This window comes from Lutjanus erythropterus, chromosome 19 (assembly GCF_056507025.1).
Source record: "Lutjanus erythropterus isolate fLutEry1 chromosome 19, fLutEry1.hap2, whole genome shotgun sequence".
Taxonomy (NCBI): domain Eukaryota; kingdom Metazoa; phylum Chordata; class Actinopteri; order Lutjaniformes; family Lutjanidae; genus Lutjanus; species Lutjanus erythropterus.
In genome coordinates, this window is record NC_139335.1 from 28,172,350 (window position 1) to 28,196,598 (window position 24,249).

The 24,249-nt window shown below is 40.7% G+C and overlaps 1 protein-coding gene across 1 annotated transcript in view; it reads left to right on the forward strand.

Moving 5' to 3' along the window:
- LOC146310028 (voltage-dependent T-type calcium channel subunit alpha-1I-like) overlaps positions 1-24,249 on the forward strand; it is a 151,862-nt gene that overhangs the window by 82,834 nt on the left and 44,779 nt on the right. The window contains exons 14-25 of the mRNA XM_084745182.1: positions 1,033-1,187; positions 4,480-5,220; positions 6,313-6,413; positions 11,273-11,396; positions 11,607-11,675; positions 14,892-15,070; positions 16,085-16,211; positions 16,616-16,741; positions 17,905-17,994; positions 18,174-18,366; positions 19,587-19,738; positions 22,489-22,598. Coding sequence (XP_084601308.1) covers positions 1,033-1,187; positions 4,480-5,220; positions 6,313-6,413; positions 11,273-11,396; positions 11,607-11,675; positions 14,892-15,070; positions 16,085-16,211; positions 16,616-16,741; positions 17,905-17,994; positions 18,174-18,366; positions 19,587-19,738; positions 22,489-22,598 — 2,167 coding nt within the window. The remainder of the gene's footprint in view (positions 1-1,032; positions 1,188-4,479; positions 5,221-6,312; positions 6,414-11,272; positions 11,397-11,606; positions 11,676-14,891; positions 15,071-16,084; positions 16,212-16,615; positions 16,742-17,904; positions 17,995-18,173; positions 18,367-19,586; positions 19,739-22,488; positions 22,599-24,249) is intronic.

A 24,249-nucleotide genomic window follows, 5' to 3' on the forward strand; every position in this document is an offset into this window, starting at 1 on the left:
GCACTCCTGCAGCATTCCTACAACCTGCCCGAGCTTCCCCACGTCTGGGGAGTAAGGGGCAGGGGAAAACATCTTGCCACCATAGATTGTAGGACTAATTTTAGCATGCGCAGATGCTACACATTGCTCCTTTAAGGAAATTTCAGTTCACTTCTTCAAACATTTCCAAACAACCAGTTTGGCTTTTTTGTCAGAACTGCTGGCATGCAAAACTGCTTGTACAGTTATTATCCCACACCATTGTCTGCTTCAGTCTGATTGGCAAAAGGTGCACCATCATACAGTATATGTGCTCTAACATCACAGTGTAATCAACCCCTGTCAGAAAAGTATCAGCTGTCTTGTTGTGCCTTGGGCATCAAAAACGTTGCATGTCGTCCGATTTCCACAACAAACAGCACTAAGCATCTTCTCCCAGTCTGAAATGTAAGCTGCACAAACTTTAAATAATGGATGCCTGATGCCACTTCTCCATCCTCTCCTCTCCCCTCTTCTCCCTGTAGGCACAACAAAAATGAACTCACCACGAACCAGCCAAAGTGACGTGAAGTACAGAGTAGCATTTAGCCTCGCATTAGAGAGGCCTCTGATGATGTCTGATCACAGTTCTCCTGAGACCAAATCTGCCTTTTAAATGTCAGCTTACGTGAAACAAGGAACATTTGGAATGTTAATGGTTCCTTGAGACCTATTCCACCGAAAGACGGGTTGGGAAATGGACAAACCACTGGCAGATATTCCTTTCTTTCACCATTACAAGCTTGTCTCCAGCTCTTGTGAGGTGATTTAGTGTGAATTAAACCGTCCTCTGCCTCTCTGAGTCGGTCATTGCTTCATTTTAGGGCGTTTATATTGTAAAGCGAGAGTATAAATTCTGTTTTCACTGAAGCAACAAAGAGGAAGGAACGGAAGGAAGGAACGGATTGTCTTTCTTTCTTTGACTGTTTTCTCCATCTTGTCTCTCATCCTCCCTCCCTGCATCACCACCTCTTCCTTTCCTTCCTTCTTCTCTCCACTCCGTCTTTCCTACAGACCCGAAGATCTGTACGCTAACTCCTAATGGGCACCTGGACCTGTCCCCTCTGCCCCCTGGCCTGTTTCCAGGAGAGAGGCTGACCTTTGCTCTCGGCTCCAGGAAGAATAGCGTAATTTCTCTTGGCAGAGCAAACCTGGAGCAGAGGGCTGTGGTAAGTGGAAAGGACTGTAAAGAGAAAAAAAAACATAACTGCTCTTTGTTATGGCTGTTTTCATGCATGAGACAGTGTGAAAGTAATAAGGTCAATTCTTCAAATGAGGGTTTGCCTTATTAGCTACAGTTATACAACGTTACAGTTTAACTAGCTTAGTCAAAGGTCTTAGCCTGATTAGCTAATTTAATTTAATTTAACTACATTGTAACTATGGCCCATAGTTCACTAAAGTTTAAGTATGGTACACGTGGGGTCTTAAGGAACAGTGTGCAGAATTTAGTGGCATCTAGCAGTGAGCTTACTGATTGCAAGCATGTCTCACCCTCCCCTTCCAAGCGTGTAGCAGCTACAGTTGCCATGAAACTTTAGAAAAACCTGCACCCTCTGTAGATATAAAGTGTTCATTCTAAGGTAACAAAAACACAATGGGCCATTTTTGTATTCTTATTTTCGATTTCTCTTACTTTTTTCCGTACGAAGGCCTCGTATGAACAGACCACGTCAGATTCAACAAACGCTCCTAACTTCGGAAAACTGTGCAAGTGATGCACCTGTGCATATTTGAGTGCACGTGCATGAGACTTGTAAACTAGCATAATTAACGCCCCAATAATACCATATATGGCTGTGCTTCCTGCCCCATATGTCAGGAAGTGTTCATTCATGAGAATGACATCAAAGAGAAAAAAGAAGAACTTTATGAGAATTCTGCTTTGAGAGATCCATAAAGGAAATCTGTCATTTTAACAGCGTCAGCAGTGTAATTAAAAGACCTGCTAATGCAAAGAAACGGGAAAAGCTAGGGCTGTTGATGCTGTGTTACCTGAGGGTTGGAATGTATCTGAAATAAAGAAGAAATGTCTCAATATGAAAATGACTTAAAGGAAAAAACAACTCAGTCAGAGGAGAGGGTTAAGGGGAAGTTTTCATCATGGAGAAAGAGGACAGAATAAATGAGGACGTTCACCTGGACAGAGACTTGACAGCCTGACAGCAGGTAATAATAGATCACTGAATGAATGATAATATTAATTATGAAGTGTAATTTACTTTTCAAATTCTAAATGTCTCCACACTAATGAAATATACAGTCATTAACAAAAATCTTCGGTCTGGATAACAACAAACTGACTGCACATGACTCTGGGTGAATGCCACAAGTTTTCTTAAATCACTTGTACGCACCACTGAAGAACAAACCTGTTTGTATGAGTGGTTCTTGCATGAGGCCCAGTGATTCTTATTTTCAAGTGATTACACACTAATGAACACATACAACCACAATTCTAGGATGCAATCCATTGCATTACAATACAAAGACAAGCTATGTTCAAACTGATAAACTTTATTGTTTTTTGTAAATATACACTCATTCTGAATCTCATGCTTTCTACATGTTTCAGAAAAGTTGGGATCACAGCAAAAAAAGACTCAAAATGCTTAAAAACACCGTCTTTGTACTCAACTGAATATAGGCTGAAAAGTTTTTGTTGAAAATGTATTTATTTCCATTTTTTGGAATTGAGATTGAACTTTTGATATCATATTTTCTTCTGCCGTATGTTCCTAATAAACCCAGTGCCTAATTTGTACATCATCTATCAGGAGGTAGCGACCGATCAAGGGGAGAGGAAAAAGTCACAAAATTCATAAAAATTTAACAGTGTTTGGAATACATTGGGCAACTTCGCTCAGGTGTCAGCTGTTCAAACTAAGCAAAACAAAACAAGTGTCATTACAAAGAAGGCATCATTTATTAATCAGAACATCCACGACAATCACTCAAAATCAGCAGGGGGAAATATGTAGAAACAGCTGTTGAGTGTCTCTCTCTCTCTCTCTCTCTCTCTCTCTCTCTCTCTCTCTCTCTCTCTCTCTCTCTCTCTCTCTCTTCCCTCTTATTGAATGCCCCTTTATTTTGCTTGTTTCCCTTCTGAATTAGGGCTGATGTTTCCAACCATGAAAACAGAGCGGGTTCCATCTGTCCATGAATATCCTCCGCTCTTTCAGTGCTACGGACAGCGCTTCTCATAGACAAGCACCCCCTGATTTAACCTTTGGTGTAGCATTTGGAGGCGCACCAAGAGCTAATGACGCCCCAATTAAATATTACACAAACTTTAAGAATTTGGTGGTGATGAAGGAGAAAGAGATCCAATCAAATTAGGTGCCGGTCCCAAACTTTGAGGTCCCGGATTCTGTTCCAGCAGGATGTGACACAAATCCCAGTTAAAATAATAGTGAATTTAATAGTTGACGTGAGTCAGTCAGTTTTCAGGAAATGAAACAAAGCATCTTGTACCCTGCCACTAACAAGCACATGTTAACTCATCGCCTCGAGCAAGGGTCATTTTAACTCTTAGTGGCAGCAGAATCCAAAATAGAGGTGGGATAGACAATGACCATGAGGCCCAAAGTTCAAATAAGAGCTTTTGCGACCAAAAAGGACTATGTGACGCCATGGAGAAGGGTGGAGGCTCTTAATGTGACTCTTTTCTTCGTCACCAGCCATTCTGTAGGTCGTTCCATCAGTTGGACCACAAAAATTCGCCATCTATTGGTGGCCACAGTTTTTGTCCTAGGATGCTGATATTTGTCATGGCGGTCAATTGTGTTTGTGCTCATGCCATCTGGCTAAAAGGGGGCGTGGGAGTGACCTATCGCAAAAATGGATTCACAGACTCACACAAGATTTAGTCGAAAGGATGACTATAGGTCAAAGGACAGCTGATTAACTGTTTGTACCAGCTGGCTAAAAAGGGGCAGTGGCAGTGGGCATGGCCTGTACACTGATTCTGAATTGATTCTAGTACCATGACCAAACTGTTTCTCACAGACTCTCGTGGGAGACATCGTTACGTGACAGCAGACTCCCTCTTCATTAGTGATGAATGCCCTGCTTTAGACACGCCCCTTTTCATAACTCAGTAACTTACAGTTATATAGTTGAAGCTCTTGTGGGAGTCATCATTGGTCTCAGAAGACCTCATAAAGTTATTGCGTTGTTAAATTCAAGTACTTAAAATCTATACTGACTTCAGTTATATCCTTCATACTTTTGCCAGTATGGCTGTAAAGCTGGCATTAAATTTCATTATAAGTGGTATTAAAAAGGTCTTAACTTGGAGAACCCTGGGGGTACCAAGTTTTGCAGAGGTATTTGCAGCACAGTTTTGTTTTTGTTATTACAACATATGTGAGGATGAGTTGTGTTTATTTTTGTCAGTAATCCAAACTTTGGTTCAGATTTACAGGAGATGGAAGAAACCTCTCTGTCTCTCTTTTTCAGTATCCCGGTCGAGGTTATCACAACTGGGGCCGCCCACTTCCTCCCCATCCTCAGGCCTTGTGGGCCCGCCGCTCCAGCTGGAACAGCCTGGGAGGATGCCGCCCCTGCTCCTCCTCATCTCCCACAGCCAGTCCGGTCTTAACCCCCACCTCTGCGAGGCCTTTCTACGGCTACGGCCTGGGGGGTCTTGGCGGAGTGGTCGGGGGCAGCCTTCGCATCCGGGGCCCCCGCGCCTCTTCATCCCCGCGCCACCACCTCCACCACGTCCACCCAGACGAGGAGGAGTCTCTCCTCTCACCGCCTGCTGTCGTTCCACGGTCTCTTCCCCGTCCCCACCCCGTGCTCCCTGGCCACTTTGCGCCCAGGAGGGACCGCCGGGCTCTGTCACTAGAGCTGCCCCACATGTTGCAGGTGCCGGGACCCCAGCATCCTCAACCGCCACCTCACCACCCGCTGCCCCCTGTGACGCTCCACACTCACCAGAGGAAGAAGAGCTTCTCTGGTGGGATGGTGATTGGTGGAGGTGGTGGCGGTGGGCTTGATAGCCTGGGTGGTTTAGGAGGGGTGCATCAAGACTGTAACGGGAAGACTCCTCTGTCTCAGCTCCTCCAGCTCCCTCCCAGACACCCGACTGAGCAGGCAGGAGGGACGAACCCCCAGAGCCAGCTGATGGCTGACGTATTCCCCCAGGTTAACACTCGCAGCAAGGACCGGGAGGACCTGGATGATGACATTGACTACGTAAGCAAAGCGTGTGTGGGAAGGAGGGAGGGAATTAAATGGTAATAGCATTAGGAAAAGCCTGGCGAGTAAGTGAAGTAAGCTTATGCAATCATACGACTTTCCTATGATGATCAGTCCAATTCCACAGATAAGCATCCCTAATGTGGCATGTAGCAGCATCTAAAAAGAACAAAGAAACACAATCTAGCCTTGTGATTCTCAAATAAGCGAACCATTAGCTCCTCTGTTAAAGTACAACATTTGCACATGCAATAATCTCCTGCTCTCTTGTGTAGGATTTTCAAGTACTTTGTAGAAAGCCTGCACTCCCTATCACCTGGGCCTCATGGGAGTCCCATTGTTTTCATTGTAAACAAGTCTGTGTACGAGAGAAACAAGGTTAATTAGAAAGGACTATTTAGACAGCGGGGGAGAGAGCTATACAGATGGTAATGTTGGAAGATGCTCCGAGCTGTTGCTATAGAAGTGTTTCACTTTCGTAAATAATTTAGAAAGGGAGTCTAAACAGGCGGCTTTACAGTTCTGTGTCTTTTTGATTATTTTGGGCATGGCGTATGGTCTCTGCTTGTGTATGAGCATGCCATCTTTTTTATTTTATTTTTTTTATTTTACCTTTATTTAATCAGAAAGCCCCACTGAGACAGGAAATCTCTTTTACAAGAGAGACCTGGCCAAGGAAGCAGCTGCACAAAATCACAACATGTTATTAAAATGCAACAAATGCATCGTGATCCACAGTAAAGTACAAGTGTATCTAATTTTGAATCCTTTTGTAAAGTGTTCGGAGGCACTTTATTTTACAGTACACTAACAAGATGTAAAAAGCTGTGGTTTGTATCAAATTAGACAAGAACTAGAAATAATACGTTGTTTATTAGACAGTATTAGGCCCTTTATTAGACTCTTATTAGACTTTATTAGAGGGTAATAAGGGACACATTACAATGAAATTGTACTGCACACTAAAGTGTATTATTTGGTACTGTTAGACTCTTATTAGACTTTGTAAAATGGCAATTAGGGACACATTACAACAGAGCTGTACTGTAAATTAAAGTGTATTATTTCCCACTCTGTTCTTCGTTGCAGAGCTTGTGCTTCCGCATCCAGAAGATGTTAGAAGTGTACAGACCAGACTGGTGTGAGACCAGAGAGGACTGGTCTGTCTTCCTGTTCTCCCCACAGAACAAGTAAGTCGCCTCTTTTTTTTGTCTTCCTTTTCAACTAAACCTGTCGTAGCACAACACAGTCTCATAGTGGTGTATGGTCACAAATTTGAACCTCTTGATTCGTGTACATTAACACAATTTTTCCATTCTTTTCATGGCGCAAGTTTCAAACTAATGTACTGTCATTCCGCTGTCATTCCTCAGTCAAGTTAGCAATAAGAAATATATAATGTCCAGTTACATTTTAAAAATAAAGCTTGCTGTGAAACATGGGGGCGGCGGCAGCTCAGTCCATGAGGACTTGGCTCAGGGACGGAAGGTAGCTGGTTGAAATCCAGCTCGGATCAAAAGTATGGAGTGCACCTGTAGCTAGAGAGGTGCCACTTCACCTCCTGAGTTCTGCCGAGGTGCCCTTGAGCAAGGCACCAAATCCCAAACTGTTCGGGGTTCCTGTTTCTCACCGGGGTAAACTGCCATGGTAACTTAGATTGAACATGCTCTGGAGCAGTTTATGCTCCCAATAAGGGATCAACTCAGATAAAAGCACTGCCTGCTGACCAATCGAATCACTTTATTTAACAGGGGTGAGCATCATCAAGATATCTGTGGAGCTTGGTGTGCGGATCATAAGAGGGAGGAGGGAAAAGTGTTGTTTCATTGTGCTTTTTTATACCGATTTCATCCTACAACAGAAGTATTAAAGCCTTATACTTGTTGTAATTAAAAAAGATAAAAGTAAGCCCACTGATCACTTTGAATTACATTTTTATATTTATTTTTATTTGATTACAAGTCTGTTTTAAACTGCTGTAAATGTACTGTATATCTCCATATAAAGCAGAGAGGTTCACACTCAGAAATATATCACTTAATATGTAGTAGTAGTACTATTAAGTAATATATTTCTCTCCCAAATCATTGAAAGCCCCATGTGTAGCTGAAAGAATAAAGATAAAACTGTCTCACTCACCATAAGAGTACATCTAAGCAACACATTAATTAGATGAATGCACAAATGTAATTACAGTCAGATCTATTCATGCTCTAATGATGGAGCAGTAATATTTTAAAGCCCTGTGTCCAAAGTTTTTTTTTTTTTTTTCCCAGCTGAAAACACCCATCTGATAGCGCTTTGGAGGCACAGCCTTATTTCACCTGAGAGGATTATTTATTTACACCTTTAACTGCTTTTAATGTGACAGATCTTATATATTTAAATGCGCTGTTTTCTTTGATTATTTCAACTGATGTAAAGTGTCTCTGAGTATCCTGAAAAGTGCAGTATACTGTAGAATAAATGTATTGGTAGGGCTATTATTATTCACACAGTCTGCAATTTTGGGGTTTTTTTTTTGGTCAGCTGTCTTTCTTGCATTTGGCAGCTACAACTGTGGAATATTATATTTATCACAGTCTTCTTCTTCATATTTGTCTAATATCATAGTTTGCTCCTCGTTTGTAAAATATGCCACTCTGCTGCCAGTGAACTTGTCCATGTTGTGATCGGCCAGATGCTGCAAACAGCTCCTCGTTTATGTGAACGCGTCCATGTCTAGTTTGGGAAACCCTGGGTTGACTTACAGAGTACATAACCAGCTTCATGTGAACGCTTGTCCTTGATCGCCTTTGTTAGGTTTAGTCCAGCGAGATCACCTAAAAATACCCTGGGTATGTTGAACCTGATTTGTAGTATAAGCTCCTGGTATCTCTCTGGTGTGTTTGCAAACAGCTCAATATTTCAGTATATCAATATTTCACTCAGGTGAATTTTTTATTCCGATGTGCAATAATCAGGAGCATTATCTTCATTCTGTGAGCAATATTCCCTCCATGCAGTGTTGTAAGTTCAACCACTGAGTCTCCTTATATTGTATATATTGTTCCTATTTTTATATTCCCTGTGTTTCTGTTTTTATTTTCATATTCCCTTGTTTAAATTGTTAATATTTTTTTTTTCATTTCCTCTTGCTTTTGTTTATTTATTTATTTATTTTTATTGATGCGTTCTTATATTTTTGCTATCCACTTTGCTGCTGTGACACTAACTTTCCCCGTCGTGGGACTAATAAAGGAATATCTTATCTTATCTTAGATCCTTCTGATTTTAACTTTCAGGAACTGGTTTCGCACTGGAAACAAAGCCAGATCTTCTGTGTGAAAGTCCCGTGTTTTGTCCAGCCTTGCACCTCAATCTCCCTCCTGCCTATGCAGATTTTGTCTCCCTATACTACATTCATCCTAGAATGAAAGTGTTCCTCGGTGTCAAAAAAAACTGGAAAAAACATGTCCATGTGCATGAATATAAATAGAATTTCGTGACTGTTTCACAAACTGGGCTGTGTATCCAATGCATTTAGTGACAGAGTGACTGAATCATAAGTGTGTTGACTCAAAACGACTGTTTTGCCACAACAGCCTCTCATACAAACATTATCGGCAGGCCACAGGACATATCTCGCCAAAACAATACCAAGGATGGGTGGCCAGATTCTGTTTCCCACCTCATCAATAGGAAGAACAGGTTGCCGAGCTTCCTCAGAGAAGGACTACATTAGAGTATTGATCGCCACCTTCCAAACAACAAAGGGATATTTTCTACCCTCTCCCCTCCTGTTAGTGAGCCAGAAACAGGCCTTGGGGGGTAAATGTAATACCATAGGCAATTCATTAAATTCTGCATTTACTTGTAGTGATGTTGTGTTGCAATCTGCAGAGGACGGGTTTGAATAGACACAGTTGAGGTTTCTTTTTTTTAGAAAAGGCATTTAAATGTCTCCGTGCTTGTTCCAAAATACTTTAGAATAAATACAGCCTCTCCTATTCAATCTGTTTCTTTTCATCCGTTCCAATAAACACTGCAGCAAAGACATTTAATTGCTTTTTGGCAGTACACAGAGTCACATGCTAACTTTTGAAATGCATATTCAGTATTTATACGTCCCATCTCTCTCTCTCTCTTCCGTTGCTCTCTTATCTCGCTATTCTGTTCTCCCTGCAGAGCACTGTACTCAGGAGTCTCGCGCTTCTGAGAGTGTTGTTAATGTAATTTGTTTTGAATTAGGAGTGATGTAAACAAGGGCTGAATGAGGCTATTTACCCACCAAGATGTGAGGGAGCTTCCGTGCACTGTCAGAGGACTTGGCTCCCATCCTGATTGGATGGATGGGGGTTTATAAATTGTTTGTTTGAGTGTGGCCTTACCTCTACGTACCCATTTTGTCAGCCTCTGCTAGGTTTAAAGAGGCAGTCTCAAAGATTTTCATTTGCATACATGTTTTGTAAGTCACTGTCACCAAATTACACAATGGTGATTGAGCCGCTGATGAAAGCCTTTAAAATATTTATATTTTTTGCAGTTTTACGAATTGGGTATCTATGGCAACATAACTGGGAAAAAAATGCTGTAGTAATGGACTGATGTGTAAGATCTAGTGGCATCTAGTGGTTAGCTTGCAGATTGCAAAGACATTGCCTCACCCTCCTTTTCCAGGTGTGTAGAAGAGCCTACATAAAAATGCAAAAGGGTTGTATCTAGAGCCAGTGTTTGGTTCGTCCATTCTGGGTTACTGTAAAAACATGGCAGCCTTCATGGAAGTTGCTGTAATCTATATAAACAGATATGCACATTAGCCGATGAGTTACGAGACTGATGCTTATTCAAAGCACATTAAAAGCATTTAACTGGTGAGGACATGTTGACTTTTATTGTGAAGTGGTCACAGGAAATGCAGTGTGTTTGTCTGTTTAGCAGTCACCATTATCATGCATCAAAAATGCATCTAAAAAACAAGAAATATGGCAGTAATGAAACAGTCAGGAGCAGCCACAGCGAGCCGTTTGATGAAGAGCTGCAGGCGTCATTCAGCACACCTACGGTGACGAGGTTTCCCACTTTATGTGGGTCAAGACAGCATTTTTTTTCTCCCTTGTCCCATGTCCCACTTGAGACCATGACCCACATTTTGGTTGGTTGTAGTTTTCAAAAATCAAACCACAGCTGGACGGACAGTTTTCTGTGAAGAAAGCAGGGAGGCTGATGTCAATCAAACCGCGCACACGTTGGTCAAGTGCTGGCTAGCTGTCATTAGCTGGACACTAACATAAAGAAAAAGATATGCAGCTACAACAAAGACTGGAAAATAGGTCTATTGTCTAATGTGTGCTACTGAATCAAACAGAGGGCTAAGTGTACAGATGTTGCAAGCTAAGGAAAGTGAAAGAAATGTGACTACTTCTCCGCATGTGGCCCACATTGACCCACACAAATGGAGTTTGCTACTGGAAATTTCAACTGGAACGCCCCCCGAAATCCAGCTCAAAAAGTTAGAGGAACCTCATCAACCTCAACCTCAAAATCAAACAGTATCAGTCACACACACAATACTGTCTGTGGACATGTTTATATGTGGACTTGTTGTACTGCAATGTGGTCAGCTCAGGTGTGACGTCATTCCCAGCTCTGACTTCTGAACGCACCATCTTTGTCCCACATTTGGTTTGTTATAATTCATCCTAAGCACACCTCCGACTTTGTAGCGAGATAACCAACTCCTTTCACTGTGCCCTGCTGTGTGCAGACTCATGCCGTGTGCAGCATAAAATGAGATCACATTTGCTTACAGAATGATGGAGAGGGCCAATTATTGTCTGACTTCTTTATTAAAATGACAATAGTTCGTCCTGCTGCCCTGAGAATTCCGTGACCTGTAATATTAAACCACATTTTCTCTTACCACCAGTGACTACAGGTGTCGCCAAATGAACCAGGACTCAAATCTTTGAGACTGCGACTTTAATAACTAATTGCTGTACCTTTAAAACTTCTCTTTTTGCTTTTTACCTTCCTTTCCTCAACTGCAACTCCTCTCCTCCTGCCCCAGGTTCAGACAGATGTGCCAATCCATTATAGCCCATAAGCTGTTTGACTACGTGGTGTTGGCCTTCATCTTCTCCAACTGCATCACAGTAGCTCTGGAGAGGCCCAAGATACTCCAGGGCAGCTTGGTAAGTCCATCTGAAATGTGTCTATGTGTCTGTGTGTGTAGAAGCTCCATCTCGCGGCTGGAGTGTGTGGCAGCTTTTTGGGTTATCCGAGGATAAATTTGACTCTATTCTCTAAAAGGTGCCATAAGTAAGGTTTTACTACCCTTAATTACCCCATCTCTTCTTCCTGACTGAATTTCTCTCTCTCGCTCCTCCTGTTTGTCTGTCTAGGAAAGAGTCTTCCTCACCGTCTCCAACTACATCTTTACTGCCATCTTTGTGGGCGAGATGACACTCAAGGTAACATTTTACAACCTGTCTCTCTATTACTACCAATGAGTCCTGAGTGTAGTGTGTGCAGGAACTGCATCGAGGCGTCTTTTATGTCTGTCTTTTCCCGTGTTTCCCTGCTTGTCTCTCGGAATTGACTTCGCCTCAGTGCTCCCAACCCCTTCCCTACCCTTCTTTCTTGGCAATTCCCATGTTCCTTTGGAGAATAGAGCAATTAAGCAATGTCATTAATTAGTGGCTAGTCTTCTCTTATGGATGCGGTCCATCTCCAGCACTCCCACACTCTCTCTTTCCTCCTGTCTTCTCCGACGCTTCTTTTTTAAGCTGCTAAGTGTTTCCACTTCCTTCTGTTCTCATCAGTCTGTTTTTTTTTTCTGTTTTGTCTTTCCCCGTCCTTCCTCTCTTTTATTTTCTCCCCCTTCCTGCCTTCGCCACAGTGTCTGTATTCTCCGCGAAAGGCCTTGGCACAAGTGGGCCATCAATTATGCACTCCCACAATCAATTATTAACCAATCACAGCCCGTCAAGGAGCCGCAGACTTGTCAGCCCCCTGGCCGCGCCGTACACATCTCCCCCTGTGTTTCTGTCTGTCTGAGCCTTGTGTGGCTCTGTAATGTGTGTTGATGTGTGTTTGTTTGTGTAGCATTAATCTCTCCGTAGGACACCACTGTGTTTAGTGCTGTCTACAAGATGCATCCACATAAAATGAACAGCGCAGCAGGGTTGAAGAATTGGTCAGCATGTTGCAGAACTTTTGAGAGTATTATTTGATGAGGCAGCTCCAGACTCAATTTAGGACACATCCAAAAAAGCAGTACTAATGATTGTACTGTAGTTGTGTGAGCAAGCAATGCTATTTCTGTACAGTTTCTCAATATAAAGTATTAGATTATATCAGGGCTGCAATGATTATTTTAATTGTCAATTAATCTGTTGATTATTTTCTTGATTAATTGATTTGATTAATCGATTTGGTCTATAAAACATCAGAAAATGATGGAAAATGTTGATCAATGTTTCCTAGAGCCAAAGATGACTACCTCCAATGTTCTGTTTTGCCCACAACTCAAAGATATTCAGCTTATTGTCATAAAGGAATAAAGAAACCAGAAAATACTCAGATTTAAGAAGCTGGAATCAGATAATTTTGACTTTCTTTTTCTTAAAAACTGATCAGTCGATTACCAAAATAGTTGGCGATCAGTTGGAATAACAGTATTTGTTTGCTCGTTTTATGTTGGCCGAATTATTCAGGATAACAAGCTAAGCTTTACATTTGAGTGTAGGACTTGCTGTTGCTTTTTATTGTCATTTTACTATGTTATATGCATCTTGGGCTGCTGCAGTGTTCCTGCAGCCTGCCTGAGCTTCCTCGAGTCTGAGGAGGAGAGGGCGGGGGGAAACAGCTTGTTTCTACCATAGATCGTATATTAAGTAGGATCTCAACCAATTAATATAACATCTATGGCTCCAAGTCACTATTTAGACTGCTATTACGTACTTTTATATATGCAACAGTTACATATTGCTACTTCAATTATCAATTCATCACTGATTATATGCACATAATCTGAACTGTAAAGTCTGTGCCAACCTGGAAATTTTACACAAATTCAGTTGACTTTTTGTCATTTTGGCTAGTTCACCTTTTAGGCCCTAAGATGTTTGCTAAGCACTGATCTTTCAACCGCCTTGATATGTTTGCACGCTAACCCCCACAGTCCCTCTGAAGCTTTACCCGATACTTGGCAAACAGCTTCAAATGTCAGTTGCAGATTTTTTTTGCCCAGGCAGGCGTGATGCTCCCACTGCTGCTTAGCAAAACACTAAATGCACCTCTTTCCATATGCATTACAATTCCTGTCATCGAGGTATAGTATCATCATACGTCAAATGAATTCACAGTAAACTTTTTACAAGTATTGGGCCATTGCTGCTGTACCAGTGGATATTACAGTAAACTTACTGTTACCTGTGAACTTTTTAGAGTAATGCATGGTGTGTCAGTGTGCGTGGCAGTATTAAAGGAATAGTTCAGATTATTTTAAGCGGCATTTTATGAGAGACTTATCAACTGTCATTGTATTGCTTACAATAGATGCTGGAGAGACAAAGAAAAGTCCCATTACAGGTCAATGGAAAAACTTATTGTAGTCACCTATAAAAGGCCTAAAAAAAATAATTATTGGTTTAAGTGTATACTATATTAAGAATATTTTCATCACTTTTGTTGTTGTTGCCATCAGACAGCCTTTTACTTTGGCGCTACCTTTTCTCAACTGTAGTAGCTCTGTAGTTTTACAGTATGTATAGAGCGCCTGCCTGTGTAGCTCACTGCAGATCAGCTGTTTGGATCAGAGTCAGAGCTGTGTATGGAAGAGAAGAAGAAAATAAAAATGACGGACTGACAGAGAACTTTTATAAACTAGAGTATAGAGTATAGAGAAGAAGAACTTTTGCAGATGGAGACTGGAGTGGTTTTTCATAATCCTGTTCAGATGAAGGTCTATATTCAGTTCAACTGGCCACAGCTGTCTAAGACCAATATAACTTTTTTTGTATTAGCAGCCCCATAAACACACACACACATGCACCATCTCTGAAATTTTTCATAAAGTATAGTTTGACTTCAATCTGATCTTGCAGCTTTCAGTCCCCAACTGCTGATGTGCAGCTCAATACAATGCAGCATAGTGAGGCGCTCTTAGGCATAGGAATACGGAAGTACTACAGTTGAGAAAATGTAGTGCCAAAGTAATTTGCTGTCTGACAGCAAAGTAGTAAGTTTTGTTGCTGACCCCATTTGTACAATAATGAGCTTTCATGCTGGGACTTCTCCATGTCTATCCAAACTGGGGGCGTGCAGACTGCCATCCACTATGGATTAATATCTGATACAACTCCACTTTAAATAATCCAAACTAACCCTTTAACCATATGTGTTTTTCTTGGTCTAATTTCCTGTCTGTGTCTGAACTTGTATGTTGAGAGTGTGTTTGTGGTTGAGTGTGTAACATGTCAATTAAGGTCAGCAGCCTGTTTTCCTACAGCTGCTGCTGACTTCATCTCTGTATCCTATCACTTTGTATTTCTTCACATTAAACAGTTAATTTTATAGTGAAACAAGCAGCATATAATTGTCCTCTAATAGATTTTCTCTCCATGTGGCAAGTGTAGTCCATGTTCTATTATGCTGCTTCACCTCTTTCTGTCTTTCATTTTCAGGTGGTTTCCATGGGTCTGTATGTGGGCGAACAGGCTTATCTGCGGAGCAGCTGGAACATCCTGGACGGCTTCCTGGTTTTTGTGTCTTTGATTGACATTGTCGTGTCCATGGCGGGTGGGGCCAAGATCCTGGGTGTGCTTAGAGTACTCAGGCTGCTCAGAACACTGCGTCCCCTCAGGTATGGATAAATTAAACTTAAAAAAAAGGGAGGAACATTACATCTCTGATGAACATTCGGTGCTGCAGAGTCAGTTCTACTGAGGCTTATTGGAGATGCCATGTCAATCATGCTATCTGGAGACCAACAGCAAATAAATGCACGTTAGGAAAAATCAATCAGTATGTAATTCTCTGAGGTGTGTTCTTTTTTTTTATGGAAACAATTCTTCATCAAAGGTCATACAACATAGACATGTTACATTTTAGTGCGCTTCTATCATAGCCTTTAATAGAGATAAAATGCTGCTCTTAAAGCTACTACAAAGAGGTTTTAAGTGGCTGTAAAACGGTTTCAATTTACACTGATGCCTCTATATGACGTACATAAGCAAACAAGACCATCAGCAACAAGACCGGCTCTCTCTATGTAGTTGTTCCTACTCACTGCCACCAGGTCAGAGCTTCATTGAAATCTGATAAAACAAGCCTGTGCTTACATTTAAAATTTACAAAAATTACAGTGAGTGGTATATTAGCCAGTTAAAAGCAAGAAATGTGAGATTTTTATTTAAATAATTTTATTTTAGACATATTTTGTGGTTATGGTGGTGGAAACACCACTGCTTTTGTCTACAGTGGACTCCAAAATCAATACAGTTTGAAAGTTCCTTGTGGCAGCTTTAAACAAATGATGTTCCCAAATGAATCAACTTAATTAACAATCTCAGCAGCAGACACAAAATGTAACCATAATTAATAAATTATAATCTCTTCAATATATATATTGTACGCACAGTCTTTGAGCTAATCAGTGCAATGTTTTAAGATGATAAAAAGGGAAAAAACACGCATTACTTCCAGCATCTGAGATGTTTCCCATGATATACACACAGTGAATGACTGTTGAAAGAAATACTCACAGATTGAATAGACATGAAATATAATTCTTATAAACATACATTTTCTTTATTTTATTCTCTCCATATTTCATTTGTTTTTCTTAATTTTCCTTTTACCCCTGTCCGGTCTCCAGGGTGATAAGCAGAGCCCCAGGTCTGAAGCTGGTGGTGGAGACCCTCATCACCTCCCTCAAGCCCATTGGCAACATTGTCCTGATCTGTTGTGCATTCTTCATCATCTTTGGCATTCTTGGGGTACAGGTAGGAAAAAGGGAGCATCTGTTTTAATGATACATACTGCATGCATCCATTATGTAACAAAGCATATTTTATGAATGGAAATAGCTGTAAATAACCCAGTCTCTTTGTGTAGACTCTGGTTTCCTGCCCATTACTATGATTTTTTAAAAATGTTTTTCTTTCCCTCACTTTCTCTCTTAATAGCTTTGAAGCACACTTGCATTTCTTTCCTAAGTAAACACTCATTGTCTTCCTACGTCGTTTATCACTGCACAGCATTCTCATCTGGTCTTTAACCAGCTCATTATTTCACTCACGAGCAGGCTTTCATCTTTTCGGAGGGGCCTGCGAAGGCTTATATCTCTGTTTTATGGAAGTAGTCAGACGGCATCAAAAGCTTGGTCTCATTGTTCCTCTGCTGGCAGCTGTTTAAAGGCAAGTTCTTCTACTGCTTCGGCCCTGATGTCAAAAACATCACCAACAAGTCGGACTGTCTGCAAGCCAACTACAAGTGGGTCCACCATAAGTACAACTTTGACAACCTGGGACAGGTTAGTGTCACTTGTGTGTTTTCTGCATGTCTGGTGGGGATTGCATAACAAAGCATAATAAGAAAAAAGGCATATGCTATTTATGCATGGGTGTATATAGCTGAGCATGGCAGAGACAAGCCATATCCATAGCCAGCAATGCTATTTGCATCTAGGTTGTAAATTGCCAGTGTGGCTATTTACACCCTCACTGTAGCAACAAACCTAACAAAGTAGTAAACCTTACCAATTAATTTTCAAAATAAACTTAACCAGGTTGTTTTGTTGCATAACCTAACTAAGTAGTTAGCCTGACCCTAACCTAACTGCGACTACAAACAACAGATGCTATTTACACCCAGGTTGAAATAACCAGTGTGTTTATTTTCACTGGCATAACAGAGAAAAACCATGATCTTTCTCTAAAACTTACCAAGTATTTTTGTTGCCTAAACCTAACCACACTGCAGCTGAAAGCTGAAAACAAAAAGGCAGATGCTATTTGAACCTGGTGAATGTGGCTATTTGCCAAGCTAAGGATAGAACAGCCAATGTAGCTATTTATACCAGTAGGGCAGACACAAATCATGAACTTTCCCTAAAATTAATCAAGTAGTTGTGTTGCTTCACCCTAAACAAGTAGGTTTGTTGCCAAAATCCAGCCAAACTATTTACGCCAAGGTAAGCATGGTAGAGACAAGAACCCAGCTGTCCAGAGCCAGCAATGCTATTTGCATCCAGTATGTAAATAGCTAATGTCGCTATTCACACCTGCATGGCAAAGCAGAAACATGATCTTTCCCTAAATTTAACCAAGTAGTTTTGTTGTCTAAACCCAATCAAGTAGTATTTTTATCTTAAACGTAACCAAACTGTGACTGAAAATAATATAAAAAACTATAACTAACATGTAATTTCACACAACTGTTTTGGCTACTGTGAAATAACACCAGAGTGGGACTCAACAATAGATGCTCCATTGGCTATTTACACCCCGGGTGCAAATAGTATTGTTGGCTATGTACACCTGGGTTCTTGTCTCTGTTACAGTGGCTATTCCACCCCAGGTGCAAATAGGCACGCTGGGTATTCCAACTGAGGTGCAAGTAGTATCTACCTAAGAATAGACTGTAAATAAAATAAGCATAATAAACAATTTTCCTTTCTATTCTGCTGTTATCCAGGCTCTGATGTCCCTGTTTGTGCTGGCCTCTAAGGATGGCTGGGTTAACATCATGTATCATGGTCTGGATGCTGTGGGTGTGGACCAACAGGTACCCGCATATACGCTACAAATTTTTAATAAGAAAACAATCTTCTAGCACAATTTTCTATCTGGCTAATTCTCTTTCTTTTTCCCTCTCATCTGTGTTTTATTTCTTTCCTCCATCTTTAACATCACATTATTGTACACAAAATCACATCTTGGACAAACGCATCACTTCAATCCCAGCCGGTGACCAACAACAACCCCTGGATGCTGCTGTATTTCATCTCCTTCCTCCTCATCGTCAGCTTCTTTGTCCTCAACATGTTTGTCGGCGTGGTGGTGGAGAACTTCCACAAGTGCCGCCAGCACCAGGAGGTGGAGGAGGCCAAAAGGCGTGAGGAGAAGCGTCAGCGGCGCATGGAGAAGAAGAGAAGAAGTAAGAGAGAGTGATACAAGGGCATAGAAGGAGCATGTAATAGGGTAAAAACTGACAGAGAAATAAAAAAAACAACAGACACATTAACAGTTGGAGAAGGAGATGGGAATAGGGTGATATGAGGAGGAAATTTAGAGAGTAACACTGTGTATGATCACATGAAAAATTATTGCAAACACAGGCAGATATGATGATACAAAACACAAAGTGCCAGAAGACAAGGTTTGAATAGCTCACTCTACCACTATTGTTAGTATAACACATTACAAGAATCACTTTCTACTAGCATTTAGAGCTCTAATCGACAGTGAGGAAAGCGTGTGTTTTAGAATAAAAGCGAGATGAAATAGAGACAGATAGATGATAATAAACACACAAACAGAGGCGTCATTACTGCTAATGTCCTCTGCAATTTGAGGGTTTTTTTTTTCTGTTGATAGTGATCAAAGCTTTTAGATTTTGCATTTCTAAGCGTTTACTGCGGAGCAGATCTTTCCTGGAAGAAAAAAGAGTGGTCGGTTGTACATTTCAAGCAGCAACAAGTGCAGTTTGTTTGGATTTGGTTCAAATGTTAGTTCTGTTTTCATAGCCTGAAGATTTGAATGATCACTGTAATGTAATGCAAAGTATTTTATATCACTGCAGAGAACATGTTATACTTTCTTTAACTAAGAACATTTTCTTTCAGAAATAACCCCCACAGCAGAAAATACATCTCAGCAGAAACAACTGCAAATTTAAAGGAGAAATCTATAATATATTTACTGTTATAAATCATAAACTGACCATGATATGTCATCAGAGATTACGTGCTAAGTTCAAATACTCTCTTCTCTGACAACAATGCTACAGACATCTTTTATTTTGTTGTCTCACTTTCAATTTAATTAGAGTTCAAATGAATGCTGAATTTTTGATGAATGAGTAAGCATCCATTTATGAGATGTAATAAAACATTAATAACCTTTTAGAAGCATTAGATGTTTATAAAAGTTAAATTGAGCAATATGTTAATGCAGTCTGGCAGGCAGAAAGCAGGCAGTTCCTGAACTCTAACTCCACTGTGTGTATTTTCAGAGCAGTGGAATAACAGGCTTAGTTTAACAGTGACAGACAACTGACAGTTGTTAACAGCTGATCAACAGACAGTGGAGGACTGGATACATAATCTTTCTCTAATATGTTTTAAAACTTCATTGATATATTTTTTCTACCAACAGAAGCCCAAAAGCTGCCCTACTATGCCAGCTATGGCCAAATGCGCCTGATGATCCACACACTGTGCACAAACCACTACCTGGACCTCATCATCACCTTCATCATCTGCATCAACGTCATCACCATGTCCTTAGAGCACTACAATCAACCTCATGTAAGAAAGAACAACTTAACCTGTGCGTGCAAAGATGAGTGTTTGGTGGTCGTGTCAGATGTGTGGGGAGAAGAGGTCCAGTTGTGTATTTGTGTCTGTTGGTGCAAGTGAAGTGATAAATTTTTGAAGCACTTTGGATTATTCCGTGAGTGATTAGAAAATTTTGCACCTTTCTCTGGCTTCCCCTAAAGTGCCTCTTCAATAAAATATAGACAGAAACAGGCCATCTCAGCAGGAAGAACTAAAAAGTATTAAAGGGTAACTTCGGTATTTTTCTACCTGGACCCTATTTTCCACTTTCAGGATTTTGTGTCTAAGTGACTAATGGGAGAAACAATTTTTGAAACTGGTCCAGTATTGATTGAGAGTGCTGCACCCAGCAGAAGCTAAACTGAGCTGCAGCATAATCCCTCTAGGCAACTGTGCACTGACAAAGTAAGTCCACTAAAAGTGCTTGTTTTCTGCCCCTGACAGGCTCAGATTGATATTCTAAGTGTCTAACATCATTATCACAACAGAGAGACATTTTTTAGAGTAGATCCTTTTTGTTTCACCAGGAACAGACACTATAATGCTGAACTATAGCTGTACAAAGCGACCAACTCCATTTACAAAACCAGTAATTTTACCTTACTGGTCTACGGCTGCCAGAATCAGTTTTTAGCCCTTTAAAACACCAAAAGTTAGACAGTAACACAAACAGACAAAAGAGAAGCGAAGTTGCACAATAACGCAAGCAAACTAACCAATCAAGGTGAGGGCTGTTATTTCATGTCAAGGTTGGTGGGGACAATAAACATGTTCCAGCTGGGGCTAACAGAGGTGGGACTGTTTCAAGGTGTGTCTTCAACTGATACAACCTGTTAGTTAAAAACTTTTATTATGAAACAGGAAAATCAGGAAATATTGGGCTTTCACAAGCAGTAGCTTAACATGACTCTATCCATCCAGCTGAAAGCGAACATGAACCAGTAAAATCAAGCAGATACCTGAAAGAAGAAACAGTGACACAGGAGAGAAACTAAAGTTCAAACCACAGATAATCAGTTAGAGGCCACAAACGTTGGCTAACAATACCTCCTTTGTTGTTAGTCACTAAATTCATATATTAAATGTCTGGGCAGTAAAAAGATATCCATGGCTATAGGTAGGTAGTGGACCAAATCATGGGAGCATGCAATCAGGAGACAGGAGGAGACCAGATGTTTAAGTGACATCTGGTCTGATGAATTTAGAGTCAGCTGGAAACAATTCAAAAATGTGAACACTTTTCAGTTTCAGTACTGCTGATGGTAGCGTCATAATAATAATATTATAGTGACAATGATGTGAATCTTTTCATTCGTCTTGCTCCATAAACTGAAACCGAAGTCCAGCTTCCTGCCAACATGTAAACACGCCCATCTGCAAACCAATCAGTGTCAAACATCATTGTAATATTACACCAAAACTAATCGGACCGAATGTAAACAGTGTCTCAAAAAGACAAACTTTTAGGTGTGAAAGCACCCATGGATATGGACAGTGGATATATTTGAAATTTTTTATCAAAATTATTGCTAGGGACAATTCAGTAGTCCCTGGATATTGGTCCCATACCCAATTCTACACACTTACTGTTTTTGTCAATGGAGTCTGGTCACTTTGAACAGGGAGATATAACTGCTGCTTTTGATTTAGCAAAAAAACTCACTAGGTCTGAGCCTGTCAGGAGCAAAAATTGGATGAGAGGGATTATGTTACAGCTCAGTTTAGCTTGTGCTAGTTGCAGTACTGTCAATCACTACTGGTCCAATTTCAAAAACTGTTGTCCTAATTAGTCTGCGAGACACAAAAACATAGAAAAATGGCTCGAGGTTGAAAAATACTGAAATTACTTTATTAATTTAATGTCTGTCAAATCTTTGTGGCTGTTTTCCTGCAGCCGACTACAACTCCCACTGCCTTCCATTCCCTTCCTCACACAGCAGCATCATGAAAAGACACAGTAAAATCACTGACAGGTCAACCACCATGAAACTGTGTCCTGGCTCTGTAGCATGTGTTGTGAGTGGCTGCAGTCCACACAAAGGAGCTGTGATTGCGCTGTTGATTTGACGTGGGCTGCTGTCAGAGAGCTGTTAGCCGTACAGTACATGTATCTGCCCGTTCATGTGTGATGAATGGAGGTTCAAAAGCCTGATAGCTTTTTTTTTTTTTGAAGGAGAGGAAAGTGATTATCCTTGAGATAAGATGCCCATTTGACCTTTAAAATGGAGCAAGCTTTCTCAAACTGACCGAGCATCAGATAAATATCACAGGTCTTGGCTGTATTTGTCAGCTGTTGGTTCTGACATTTGGCAGCCTCCCACTTGTTAGAAGCTGCAGCTCTATTTATGAAAGGAGACAACAGCCAAGAAAAATCATCTCCAGTCCCTGCAAACATGGACTGGATATTTAAGACAATTAAAACCCGCTTCACTTTGGGATATTTGAATACTCTGCAAACAGTATTTTGCTTAAAAATGTGTTTGTTAGGGGACGGAGTGTGTGCATGTGTTTGTGTGTGTGATGCTATGAATGAAAGATGCTCTGTTTTTGCCTCTGGCATGCTTGATTTTGCTCTACAAACAGTGGGAACAAATCCAGCTCTACAGTTTCCCCCTGCTGATGCTGGTGATACTCCACCCTACCCCACTAAACACACACACACACACACACACACACACACTCACACACACGCGCCCCGTCTTTTTACTGTCTCTTTCCAGTCCCTGGATCTCGCCCTGAAGTACTGCAACTATTTCTTCACCTCCACCTTTGTGCTGGAGTCAGTGCTCAAACTCATCGCCTTTGGCTTTCGCCGCTTCTTCAAAGACAGGTACAGTGTGTGTTTATACTTTGTGTGTCAGCAGAGTGATTTTGTACGACAGTGTTTCCCTTTCTGCCTGCAACTAAGTGTATCTGTGTGGTTATCCGTGGCTCTATGTACACATTGTTGGATATAACAATTACAAAAAAAACGATAATATCACCATAAAAGTCCACAATACGATATTTATTGCAATATTAACTAGAGTTACCTCCACCAACCAGACAAGTTCCAGTTTACATGTCAGTATAATATGTTTGACCGTAGATTGTGCAAACCAAATCCATGCAGCTGGTTACGAGTTACAAAGTTTTTGCACTTGTGGTGCCCCCCAGTGGAAGAATATGGCAGGACTGCTCAGCAAAGCTCAGACCTAACATCTGCATTGAGTGTGGTTTCAATAGCTTAAGCCAATTTTGATTTCTGAGCGTTTATGTAAAACTGAACTTAAAGCCAGTGGTTTAAAAATGTTTGGAGTATCAAAGATTAGAAAAAGCATCTTTTTCCGGCTTGGTCCCAATATCCTATGTTACCAGTTTGATTGCTCAAAGGAGGAGAAGCAAACAAATTGATGTGGCTAAAATTCAAAATAGCGTAAAATCCATGGTGACATCCAGGTGAAAGTGGGGTTGGTTTTATTGATAGATTCTTTGGACCTACAGAATTCAGAAAAAAAATGTTTCCAAGATTTATGGTTAAAAAGTTATAGGCCAAAATCTAAAGTTTGTTGTTATAGCACCACCATCTGGCCAATCAGTGCAGTCTTTTTTGTCTGAGTGGGTGAAATTTGCAACCTATCTGCCAATTTTGGGAAGAGTTGCTGCTGTGGCTTCACTGCTTGGACCCCTAATGATGACTTCTAAAAGCATGCTTTATTAAAAATAAACCTGATGTATAGAGGATTTTTTTGTTCATGTAAAATTAGTTTCTCCTTTTTAACTTTAAATGTATGTAGTTCTAATACAGGACAGCTTAGTGTCAATGCAAATCTCATCTATCCACTGTGGGATTTGTAGACTGTACTGTACCTGAGGGGAAGCAGCATGAGGATTATCAATCAGCTTTTCTTATGGTGTCTTTAGTGTCTCGCCCAAAAACACATGCACCCTCTGGATTAGACACATTTCAAAACAGAGATTTAATGTCACCAAAAACTACAATATAACCCCACATTTTTTTTTTTGTCTGTTCAGCTCAGTCGCTCATCACATATTGTGATGTGAAAATGAAACGTTAAAGCCGCTATCAGGGCTCCAGGCACATGCCATAATCTCTCGAAGGAACATATAATATAAATAGTGCCACAATAAACAGTTATTTAGTTCAAAGTGTAATGGCTGTACAAATCCGCCTTTTGCTTTGATCATTATAAATGGAGTAGGGAATAACGGCTTTGATGATATAGAGGATTATGAAATATGTTGAAATATGTGAGCTGGCTGTGAGGCGTTCTCTTATTAAGTTGACTAAACCATATTGTGGTGCAAATGCGGATTTCCTGACAATTATCACACATGATCAGTTCTGTCAAAGACAACCGACTGAAATGTCCTCATTATCGCAGGAAGAAAGAAGAATTTACCCTTTTAGGACTTAGCTTTATTTCCCTTATTTCATGCCCTATCAAGTTATTCCACAATATAAGTACAAACTTTAACTC